This window comes from Eschrichtius robustus, chromosome 11, assembly GCF_028021215.1.
Source record: "Eschrichtius robustus isolate mEscRob2 chromosome 11, mEscRob2.pri, whole genome shotgun sequence".
Taxonomy (NCBI): domain Eukaryota; kingdom Metazoa; phylum Chordata; class Mammalia; order Artiodactyla; family Eschrichtiidae; genus Eschrichtius; species Eschrichtius robustus.
The window spans coordinates 7,028,560-7,040,713 of record NC_090834.1 but is presented as its reverse complement, the minus strand read 5'-3'; the positions used below and the strand labels follow the sequence as shown (position 1 = coordinate 7,040,713).

Here is a 12,154-nt window from a genome sequence, read left to right as displayed (position 1 = left end):
TTATTTTGCTATTGAAATCTCTTGAATTCACTCAGGATTATTCATGGGCTTTTTTGGGTCTGCAGTATAATGCCTCCTAAGTCACCCCCACTGGGCTGAACAAAAAAGAAAAATTGCATCTTCAGGCCTAATGCCCTGCTCCACCGGGTCCCCACTGGCCCTGGCTCCTACCAACACTGGCACCCCAGGCAGAGCTGCTGCCCCTTGGTAGCATGCCTAGCTCACTGCTGCCATGTTCCAAGCAAGATCTGCCTTTTGTAACCCAAGAGGGAGGCTCTGTGGGATCCCCTGAGCGCAGCGTGAAGGCCCTGACCCCACCACACACCCCTCTCCCCCTGGGACATATCTCCTCCCTCCTCTATAGGTCTGGCTGGCAACTGACGGCTCCCTGCTGGGCAGCAGACACAGTGACCACCCCCAGGCCCAACAGACATGTCCCAGTTGCCCTCACCCAGGCGATCTGTGAAAGAAGGGGTCCCACACCCTTGGCAGCTGTGCACTGGCCTTCCAGGACAAAATAAGTGATTCTTCCCCCTCTAGACAAGCCATCAGATCACATGGGGTGCCGGTGGGGGAAGTCTCACACTTATTACTTGCTCTATCTTTTGTTCCGTGACATTTCTGGGGAAGGATAAATGTTTCCAAAGTTGCTGTCCATTCTCAATTTCCTTTTCCAATGCCTTCTCGGCCTGTACCCCCCTCGGATCCCCTCCATACTTCTGGCTGCCTCGGCTATGCTCGTGCTGTTTTCTGAGACCCCTCCCTGCCCTCCCCAAGGGAGCTTCTTGCAAGTTGAAGCCTCTTGCCCTTGCTCATCCCTTCCCATACTTCCTGTCACCCCCCCGGGTCCCCTTCTCCCTGGCTACCTCTCTCCACTCACACTCTATCTTACCCTCTGTCTGCTTGACGCTCTCCTATTCCCTTGGAGATTCGCGTCACCAAGAACCTCTGCCCCTCTGATGGCCATCTGACAGCCCTTCTTGGTGATTCCTGCCAGCAAGTTACGAGAGCAAGTGGCTTAGATTCTTCCCAACAGGGAGATGACACCCCGGATTAATCCTCAACTCAGGGATGCCATTGACAGGTAAATGCAAGTTTTCACTCTCACCCCAACACGTTCAGAGCAGTGTGGTGCACATGTAAAGCCAACAAGGGAGCTGGACTCCCCAGAATTGGAACTTTCAGGCCCACAAAGTTACTAGGCAGGACAGGACACGCTGGCATGCTAGAGCAAAACGTCAGAGAGTGGAGCAGAGGACACCTTTCCTAGGAGCAGCCGAATAGGAGGCACCGACTTTGTACCACTGCACACTCCCCGAACTGTCTCAGAACCGGAGACCTGACGGGAAGCAGGGCGCCCTCAGTCCTGCTACAACATCATCCCCCCAAAGCAACTTAAGACGTGGCTGTGCAGGCTGCATGGCACGGCTCTTGAAGATGAAGGAGGGCACAGAAGGAAATCGTTGTGGGCAAACCGAAATGAGAAAGGGAAAAACACAGCAAGTTCTAAGGGTATGGGTGACAAGAGGATAGATTCCTTTTCGCCCAGGCGCAGAACATGCCTCTTCTCTGCGGGAGGCAAAGCGTGCTGTGACATTATCCCTCTCTGTACAGAGCACGCCGTCCTGACAGCTGGGGAGGAGGCATCCCCAGCAAGAGAGAAACCCACAGACAGCGCACGCCGGCAGCTCTCCACTTCCTTGTGGGGAGCCAGGCCCGGGGACACTGGCCACGGCGGGAACGGAGGAATGCCATTTGGCCTTTCTACTGCCACCTTAAGAATGATCAATACCTATTTAATCTCAACCTATATAAAATGCCCAAAGTTTACAAGATAAGGGATACAGCGTATCACTAACATTAATTATACCTTAATTTTACTCTCTGAAGGGGAATGAAAAAAAAGTAAAGGTGAATAAATATTTAACAAATTAGAAGAGAAAGGATGATTGAAATGACTTACTTTAAGAGTTCACCTAAATGTTTTGCTTTTAAAGTCTTCGGAGCGCTGTCTGGAGCTGCCCCTCTGTATGGGGGGCATGAGAACTGTGTTTCCAGCGACTTCAAAATGACACGCAGTTTCCCGCCGTGAGAGGCGTTGACAGCAGATGGATGTGTCACTAGAGGGCCAGAGAAGGCCCCCAAAAGAGCCCTGGACATTTGTTTTCTCCGAGTGGAGGGCCATCCCTGAGTCTCTGCACATTTCCTTGGAAAGCATCCCCGGAGGAAGGGCACACGGGGGGTGGGATCAGACGGGTGGCTCAGAGGGGGTGTCAGGTGGGGTGCAACCGCAGTCGGGGCATGAGAGAGCGGGGGCCATCTAAAGCCTGTGGGCTAGTCCTTTCGTGACCTGTTGACAGTGTATACTCTCTATCTGATAACTCGATAAACATATGGCACCAGGCAGGAGTTGGGCACAGTATACGAATTAAGCATATATGTGTAGAGGGTCAAATGGAATCCTCTGGGGAATTCACAATACTCAGAACAACATCCACATTCAAATCAATGCCCCCGGATCAAGTCAAAAGATATTCTATTCCAGTGAAGTCCATTAAACATTGTCCCACTTGACCCTTAATTCCTGCAGTGAGACACTGTCTTGTCTACTCACGGAACCTACCCTACCATGTCCGGTGATGTAGGGGATTCTGATTGGCTACGTCCACTTTGGTCTCCTTGTCTTTCTTTAGACTTGTTTTGGAGTCCCGTGGACTATGCATCTACCATTTGGTAGGGTGGGCAGAGCTGGCCAAGCTCAGAAAACTCAGAAATAACAAGGAACTACGAACTGCATGATGCTGTGGTTCCTTCCTAGTGCTCTTGGGGCTTAGGATAGAAGAAACAGAGCACTTAACCTCCATAGGTAAATATTTAAAGATTTATATGAGGCAATCAAGAAACAGCTCTGTACTGAGAAAGGAATAAGCAAAGTAGAAGGTGCACGCTGTGATGATTCCGACAGCCAGAGAGGCACTTAGACACCTATAGGCTTCTTGTGTCAATCTAGACAAGAGTCTCGGCTCAAGCTTCTAAGAACATAAACAACGGAGAGAGTAAAACGTTCACTGGTTCCATGAACCTGGGTGTAGGGGGGGATGGTTGGATCCTCTATTTAGGGATTCTACATGTAACTCCCTGAGTGAATGAATTGGTAAGAGGCAAAGGAGAATGAGAGTGAGCATGTGTGTCGGTGTAGGTGTGACCCATAAGCAAGCACACACACATCCAAGAAAGAGGGTTATCTCACAAAACGGTAATAGAACCCAAATGTTTCTATACCAGTGTCCTGAGATAGTTTTTATTCGTTCAGCCCAAAAACTCTGGGGAAGGCAATTTATCTTCCTGCTGCTGTAGGGAGCCCTGGTGAGAGGCACACAACCACATGAATACATGAGTGTGTGTGTATGTGTGTGTGTGTGTACATTAGAATTACATACAAGCAGGGATACATGCATACTCAGGTGTGGGAAGGGCCCCCAGGTTAAATGAGGATGGTCAGAAGCAAAGTTTGACAGCGGGAAAATCTGCAGTGACCACAAGTAGCAGTGGAGGAGCTGGGGAAGGAGGTGTGGGTTTCTGCTCTCATCTGGCTTCCGCCTGACAGGGGAAGAAAGGGAGACATGCTGTTTGCTTGCAAAGCCAGCCACCCATGGCGGTGCTGTGCTTTCTCAAAAACTTTTACCCTTCATTTAATCAACAGATGGACGTGCTCTGTTGTGGATTTTTCTGAGAGAGTCCTGTTCCTCCCAGAGCTGTGCTGGCTGGCACAAATGCCGCCTCAGATGGCAAAGACAGCGCCGGCATTCCAGAAGCGGGGGAAGGAACCGACTGACTTGTCCCTCAAACTCAATTCCACAGGTGACTCGGATGCCGCTGGCTCTGCGGGCACTGGCCATCCCTCTCCCCAGCGGCCCTCCCTGCCCTCCACCGCTACGGGCCCCAAGGCTCCCAGGGGCAGGGAGCCCGAGGTGGCCAAGTTCTTTTCGGAAAGTCCACCAGCTTCTCTGCCCCTGCTAAGCTGCAGAAAGGAAGCAATCAGCATCACGGGCGGAATTTCATTGTATGCCCTGAAACCTAGTGCTGTGTAGGACTCAGAATGCAGTCGTATTCAGAGAAGCCGATTACATTCAATGAAACTCTTGAGAAGCTTTTCCCAAACATAGCACATCTCCCCCACGGTCCATGCTGTCATCGCAGACCCCTCCACACGCATTCCCTTCCGAATACACCCGTGCCAGCCCGACCTTATTCGTGCCGAAATAGCCACGTAAACAAAGCTCTCCTTCCCGGCCCTCTTCTCCAACCTGCGTCTGGACGAGAGGAGGCGCCCAGAAGTTCAGAGCCGCACAGCCACGTAGATGCCGCCTAATTAACATACCGGGAGCAAAAAGAACTCATTTGCATTGGGGAGTTTGAGCTGGATGTTGACAAGTGAGGGGAGAAAGTCACCCTCCCCCCCCCGGTATCCCTGCCTTCCAAAGGAAAATAAACAGTACCATTTTGTTGCATTTTCAAAGGCAAAGAGGCAATGCCAGTGCCTCTCGGCCGGGCACCGGGAGACGCATCCATCAGTTCGAGTTTCCGAAGCCTGCCCACATTCCTGCCCGCAACCTCGCGCGCCCTGACAACCCCGCCGACTTTTTTTGCAACTCCAGCGGCGCACGGGTCCTACCTTGGCTGAAGAGGAAGAAGCAGACGAACAGCAGGTCGAGCTGGAAAGGTCTCATTCCTCCGCGCGCGAGGGGAAGCCGGCGGGGCAACTTGGGTTCGCGGTGAGTTTCTCCTGCTCGGCGGCTCGTGGTGCCCTGCCTCCGCCGCGGTCCTCCCGGGTTCGCGCCGACCATCTGTCTGTCCGTCGGTCCCTCCGGGTGGCCTCGGGCTCCGTGCCTCAGGGGATCCGCGGCCAGCCGAGGCAAGTCGCCTGTTTCTAGCCGCCTCGGGAAGCCGGGCTTGTCAGCGACGTCCCCTCTCGGAGCAGCTCCATCCTCTGGCGCTCGGCATCCCAGGCACACAGCTTCCTCCGGCGGCTCCTCCCACAGCCAGCGCGCGAGCGAGCCAGGGAGCGAGTGACGAGTGACAGAAGGGCTCCTTTCACTGAAGCTGGGGCAGGGGGAGAGGGAGGGGAAACAGGTCATAATTAAAGAGGAAATACTCGGTGAAAGGCAATCTATGCAAAACGGAGGGTGGCGGTGGTGCAGGGGAGGCTCTGTTCTTTCTTTCCTTCTTTTTTTCCCCCTACATAGGGGGAAATTCAGCTTTTGCCACCATTATTGACCAAAAGCCATCTTGAAAAGGGAGCGGAGCTGTGACTTTTTGTCCACAGGACATAATGTTGTTTAAAGGAGTGAAGGGTGGCTGGATGCACGTACCCACACTACAACATGCCTGCCTTGCCTTTGCACGGGGGACTGGAAACTGGGCTGGATGGGGGAAAGCAAGAGGCAAGGGGGGGATACCTCTTTCCCCAGGAAAGACTTGGCCAGTGTGTGCAGCAGGAGTCTCGGAGTTGGGGAAAAGATAAGCGTGCTTTGCATTTTTGAGACTTTCCTAGGAGGGGACTAGGTAATAAGCTGGGAACGTTTGCACCTTGGTTTTGCTTTGCTATACTCCTAGAAAACAAAATGAAGGAACTAGAGGGAAAGCAGGTAGATTTATGACACATATCCATTTATTATTATTATTATCCTGGTTTGTGCATTTCCTACCAAGGATAGGGGAGCAGGCTGGCTTTGCATTTGGAGTCTCTCCTCTAAGGATCACCCCATCACTCTGAGCATGTCTTTTCTCCAAGAGGTGCTGTGAATCCTACTGCGAAGGAGAGGCCAAGGTCATAGGCAACTGCCTCCTAAGAACCTTCAGGTCTTTCACCTGTCATGAAACTCACACTCAAATCAAACTCTATTTCCTCCCGCATATCAAAGCAAATTTATCTAGGTCTATTTATTTGAGAGATATTTAGATATGCCTGGTATAAGCAGGGCACTGGGGGAAATAAAACTGCAGGCACAGTCCATGCCTTCAGGAGCTCATAATTTAGTGTGGAAGCAGAGTACGCACATAAGATACAAACTGTAAGGATAGTTACAAAGCAACATATAAAAATATACAGCATTATGCAGAAGAAGGGGAGGTAATGAGTAAGGAGAGGGAAATGAAAGATGCTCGCTCGATTTGTGGCATGCAATTATAAAATCAATCATTACTTTCATCAGTCACTGGACCTCAGGGAGGTTTTTTGGGAATCTCTTAGCTTTTCTTCCAACAGTATTACAAATTTTGGGGACTTTGCTGATTGCAAGGTACATTCCAAGTTTCCATGTGGATCTTAACTTTAAAAAACACATCCCTTAGTATTTATGAACAAGAAAGAGAGAAGGGGCACACGTGAAAGTGTGTGCTATCAGGAGCTTACATCTGGTTGTTGACATCAAAGATCTACAAATTAGTAGGTGTCTGCCCTGTTGACTCTTCTATTCTTAATAGTTTATTTAACTGCATCCCTTAGAGGCTGTTAAACACATCAAAGGGAAATTTATAAGCAAACTTTTGGGGGAAAATAAGCAATGCTGAGCAACAGGAACTAAGAGGACCCAAAAGAGGCACCCCATCAGCTAAATTAGCAAACAAGGTACAGAAGCAAAGTGTCAGCACTGCCTTAGTGCGGGGACTTGCTATAATAGACAACGCAATGAAACAGAAGAGACAAATCAGAAACACGTGCAAAAGATGAATAATAATTCTAAATAACATGTCAAATAACATATCAAGAGTGAAAATATGGCATGTATTTTGCCATATTTTCAGGAGCTCATAATTTCAGGAGCTCATAATGTAGCATGTACATCCTACTGTAACTTTAGTAGGAGCTTTCCATTGAATCTATAAGGGTGGGAAGAAATTTCAGGTCTCGGGGTCATTCCTAAGGCCAACCTTGCAGTGAATAAGACTAATAATTAAATGTAGATTGTGCCTTACAAAGCAACATTTGATGTTTTAACTGACATTTACCCTTTAAGCTGTTAATTCTGATTGCTAATTCCTAAGCGGCCTGGGGCCCAAACTTGCTTAATTCAGCCCAGGAGGGAAATACTACGAACAAGGGTCAAAAGGCCAGGGTCATGACTTGTGCAATCCACCAAAATCAGGCCCACCTACAGGCGCCTGAAAACAACACACACTCACTCTTGGTCAGGAGAAGAGGGGTGGGGGGAGCCCGAGGTTGGAAGGACCTGGTTTCCCTCGCCCCCTGGTCCCGAGATTGGCCTCCGGACTCTCAATCTGGCTCCGATCCCCCACCCCCTCCACCCCCCAGCCAGCTGGGCCTGTTCCCTTCGCCATCCCTCCCCCCTCCCCCCACCCCCCCCACCCCCCCCCCCCCGCAGCCTCTGGTCTCCGGCAGAAAGGAAAAAAGCTTGGATTAAGTGCTGAGCTGCTTGCCTCTAAAAGGACCAGGAGGCCTTTCAAGCCCAAGTGCCGGAAAAACCAGGGCAGTCTTCGGCAGCCACCACGTGGGGCAGCGAGAACCACAGCGGTACCTGCAGGACCCACAGCCGGCCGGACTCTGGCGCCAGCCCCGACGGCAGCCCCGCCATCTCCGCCTGGGCTGGTCCTTGGCCTCACCTCCTCCGGGGTCTCGGTTAACCTCCTGGCGCTGTAAGGTGCCTGCGCGCAGTTCGCGGCGAGGAGGGAGCGGAGGAGGGAGGCGGCGAGCAGCACGGCTCCACCTGATGGAGAAGCGCGGAGGCTTAGCCCTCGGAGCGCCGCGAGGGGAGGGGTGGGGGCCGGGGGAGGACGCCCGCCGGCCCCGCTGGGAACCTCGGCGTCCGGCGCGCGCCGCGCGGGGGACCGGGTCTCTGGGCTCGACCCGAGGAGGTGGCGACCCTAAAGAGACAGCAGAAAACCAGCCACTTGGAAAACTGCCCGAATTCTTGTTCTCTGCCCATCTAGGCTCCGGGTCTCCGTTGCGCCCACCGCGCGAGCCGCGGCCTCTCGCCAGCAGGTGGCATCCTCTCTAGCGTTTCTTCACCTGGCGCAGAGCCCGTGGCCGCCTTAATCAGTCCCCGCCCCCTCCGGGCCTTCAGGGCCAATTGCTGTGTCCTTTGAACCCCCAGCCCAGCGGGTAGGCACGAGATCTCCCTCCCGAGGATGGGGGCCGGCTCCGGAGTCCGCTGCTCTCCGGCCAAGAAGTTTCAGAAGTGCAAGTCTCCTCCGGACAGCTTCCAAGCCCTGGTCTCTGGGCAGCAAGTGTACCCCGCTGTTTTCTGAGGTCAGGGACAAAGAGTGAGGCAGGAGGCTCTGGGCCCAGGTACAGGGGTGTCCGGGCACCGCTGTTCAGCGCCCTGAGCCGGCGGGAGTTCAGACAGTGACTCATCACCACTTTCCAGTGACTTTCCTCCTGGCTGTTCATCCAATGTCTGTAATATTTATTATTCCCTCGATGTGTGCAGAGGCCTGTTTTGGGTACTTAATAAAGATGTGTAGAATGAATACGTGAATTCCTGTTCTTGGAAAGTTTGCCCTCTAGTTGGGGCGAAGCATACGCAGGTGCATCCATGGCAAAAAATTATGAACCTTCTCATTAGCTTTTTAACAAGACAGACGTTACCCTGGAGGGTCATCTGTCAGCTGGAATCCTTTGTAGTGGAATCCTTCTGGGCCCACTTGCCTGAGGCCCTACAGGAAGCTGCGGGGTTGAGATGCAGCACAGGACCCCAACCTTCAGCCGGAGTTTCCACTGTCCTGCTCCCTTGCTCTCCTGCAATGCTCATGCGCCCTCATTATCTTCCTGTGTTCACCAGGGCCCCTGTGTAGCACGGAGAGGGAGAGGCAGTGTTATGAGAGGGACAGTCATCATGAGTGGAGAATTTCCTGTTTAATGCCTCTTTGCAATATTTTTTGCACAGATACATTATAAACCACATTCCTTCTTGTTTTTCTTAGAACCTGCCAGGGCTGGTGAAAACCTCCTTGTTCAGGGGTTTAAACACGTTTTGAACAGGCCCCTTCTGGGAGTTCAGGGTAACTTGACTCTCCCATCTTGGATAAGTTAATAAGGGCCGGAAGTTACATATACTTCCAGAGACTGAATGGGCTTCAGAGGTTCTCCCTGGGTGGCAGCCCGTCTGACCTGGGCAGTCACAATCTTCTAACCTATTTCTTTTTCATTTATTTGAACCAGCTTTCTTGCTCACATCTGTGTAGGTGGGTTATAAGACCTCAACCCCTGTGTACTGTGGTCAGTCTCTCTGCAGTCCTGCGGAAAGGCCCCAAGAACCAGCTTGTCAGCTTTCAGAAGCATCCCCCAAAGGGCAGGGCCAGACTGCACCACTGATTCACCCAAGGCCAGGCCTGAGTGGGGGATCAGGGTGAGCCTTTGGACCCAGGCTCTAGCCTGAGAACTGCTACCTTTTGTAAACACTTAATAAACCTGGGTGTATCTTTCTTCATCTATGAAGTAAGACAGTAGTTCTCTGGGATCCCTCCCAATCCTAAAATCCTATTGTCTGCTTTCCAGAAGCCACACCTCTCAGCCTGGAGAGATTCGGAAGTGCTTCCCCAGTGACTCAGTGACTTCGGCTTTAGGGCAGATTGTTGCCAGTGACTGACCCCCACCCCCAGGAAGACTAGCGATGGCCCTGGAATCTGCACAGACCCCTCTGGTCTCATTGGTCACATATTTTCCCCAAACTGTTTGATTTTCATTCTACTCTGAGTGCCCTCGGTCTTTCCCCAACTTGCTCAACTTGCGATTTCTCTTCTTTCCTTATTTTCCCCTGAACCGTGCTCCACCTTCAGCCTGGATTCTGAGCTCCAGAGCAGCTTTTCTTCAACACACACTCCATAATTCTATCGGATGCAAGCCTTTTAGGAAAGTGAGGGAAAGCTGATGCCAGGGTGGCTGATGGTAAACACCTTCCTTGAAAAGCAGTAAGGACCATGGCGCCTTGTCTTTTAACTATATTTCAACCTGAGTCAGACTGGACCGTAGAATCTATCCGATTGTGCGTCCTCCTGGATATCCTGGCGGCCCCTTGAGGGTAAGAGTGGTGCCTCTCCAGGTCCCATGGCGCCCGGCTCTTACCCTGGTAGGCAGTAGGCACTCAATACATAATGTGGGATTAAGGGCACAGTTTCACCTAGTGCCCCACATCCCATTTCCTGTTTTCCGAGTCCAATTGAACTTGTTCTTCACTCTGTTATTAAACCATTGTCAAACATCTGGCATGTGCCTGCCACTGCTCTGGCTGTATTTTATGGGGATGGGTAATGAATTGAGCCTATATATAGTTTGCAAAATGTGGAACACACTTTAAGATGCAATGCACTACAGAAATGAAAGATAGTTTTATCTCTTCAGCATCATTCTGCACAAGGAGACGATTCTCTGGCAACATTGTTTAAGAACAATAGACCTGTTTAGCCTTGACGCACTCAGGCATGCAGGGCACTGAGTATCCAATTCACATGGGAGCAGCATTATCTCCCTCGGCAAAGGCCTGGCATGTGTAATTCACAGGGAAGAAAAGATATGGGAAACGTTATAAAAGGAGATGGCAGTGTCCTGTGCCTTGTCTCATCACCCGCTGAATGCACAGGCCAGGATGGTACGGGAGGCAAGCCTCAGCATCCCGCTTCAGTGCTCGGAGTGAGTCCTGTGTCATTTTGGAATATTCCATGTGTTCTTTTTGTGTATATGAATGGGCTAATTATATGGAAAATATTGGAAGAAAAAGTGAAATTCCAATTTGTGACTCATTTGTGGTATTCAAAGTCCTACAAATTATACTGCATTTATTCTTTTTCTCCATTATTCTCTTTCATAACCCTCTCCTCCCCCCGTCAACACACACATACACACACACCCTAGGCCTATGTTATAAATTACCAAACCTTTATAGCAGCCAAGGGAGCAGCTGGGTCTCACTTGAAGCCCTTTAAGCTCTTTTCCTAGATGGCAAACTTTACTTTCTCTTTTTTGTTTATTATAGATACAGTATTTTTCCTTCCTTTCTCTTTTCTCCCTTTCTCCCTCCCTTCCTTTCTTCCTTCTTTTCTTCTCTCCATATTATGGCCAGATAGGTGATATAAAAGTTGTATATGTAACTTTCATATTTATCTCTCTTTATAAAGTTATATAAGTTTATGTATATTCAAACCTCTACATACAAATGCACGCACACACGCACAAACACACACACAACTTTTCTATTGGCATGCTAGCAACGGGCCTCCTATGCAAATATTCTAAACTATGGAGCCTTAGGCCAAGTTTTCATCATCTCTGCCTGAACTCGTGGCCTCCTCAACTCATTGCCTGGTCTACAGACTAAAGAAACCTCTTGCCACTGTCTAACCCACTGTCCCACTGCATTTGGCTCTTTGAAATTCAGCTCTTTGATATCTTCCCCATACACCACTTTGGGGTACATGGTCCCCAAGATAGAGTATAAACTTTTTATTGCCGTGTATAGGGCACGTCAAACAAATATACCTTTTCTGTGTCTTCGCCAGCCCCCTCCTCCTTCACAGCGCACGCTTTAATCCTGTCAAATGACTCTTTGATTAGAGGCAGGAGCCACTTTCACTCTCCCACACTTCTACTGCCTCCTCTCCCGCGTGCCTCTCCCCTGCATGCATCTCTTTGCTAATAGACAGGTGCTCATTGCTCAAGAACAATTTGAACTGTCATCCCTTGAGACTGTTGCTTCACTTCTTTCCCCGCTTAGTTGAAAACGAACAGCATATTCGTAACAACCACAGTTATTATATAATGATTAACATTATAGTATAATTATTTATTTACATGTCTACCTTCCGAACTATATGTGAGCTCTTCAGGGTCAAGGACCATTTTTTTGGAATTTATTTTTGCATATCCCAGAGTCTATTGCTCAATGCTTGGCACGCAGCAATCGTTGGCCAACGGGTGTTTAAACGAAATAAAATTAGACCAAAAGTCCTACTTGCCTCCTTGTGACCATCCAGCCCAAGCTTGAAATTTTCTTTCGTCATCATCTGATGCCTCTAGACCCAACGAGATGCAGAAAGTTCCACATCTATTTTCTGGAACTAGGCGCATCTGAAAGACCAAAGGAAAAGATTTCTGACTACACATTTTAAACCCATTCTGAATCTCAGGCAAATACGGGAA

The 12,154-nt window shown here is 50.2% G+C and overlaps 1 protein-coding gene across 4 annotated transcripts in view; it reads right to left on the bottom strand.

Moving 5' to 3' along the window:
* Nucleotides 1-5,014, bottom strand: part of KIRREL3 (kirre like nephrin family adhesion molecule 3) — a 559,318-nt gene extending 554,304 nt beyond the window's left edge. For all 4 annotated transcript variants that reach the window (XM_068554334.1, XM_068554335.1, XM_068554336.1 and 1 more), the window contains exon 1: nucleotides 4,676-5,014. In XM_068554334.1, the coding sequence (XP_068410435.1) occupies nucleotides 4,676-4,847 (172 nt within the window). In that variant the 5' untranslated portion in view covers nucleotides 4,848-5,014. The remainder of the gene's footprint in view (nucleotides 1-4,675) is intronic.
* Nucleotides 5,015-12,154: the final 7,140 nt, after the last annotated feature.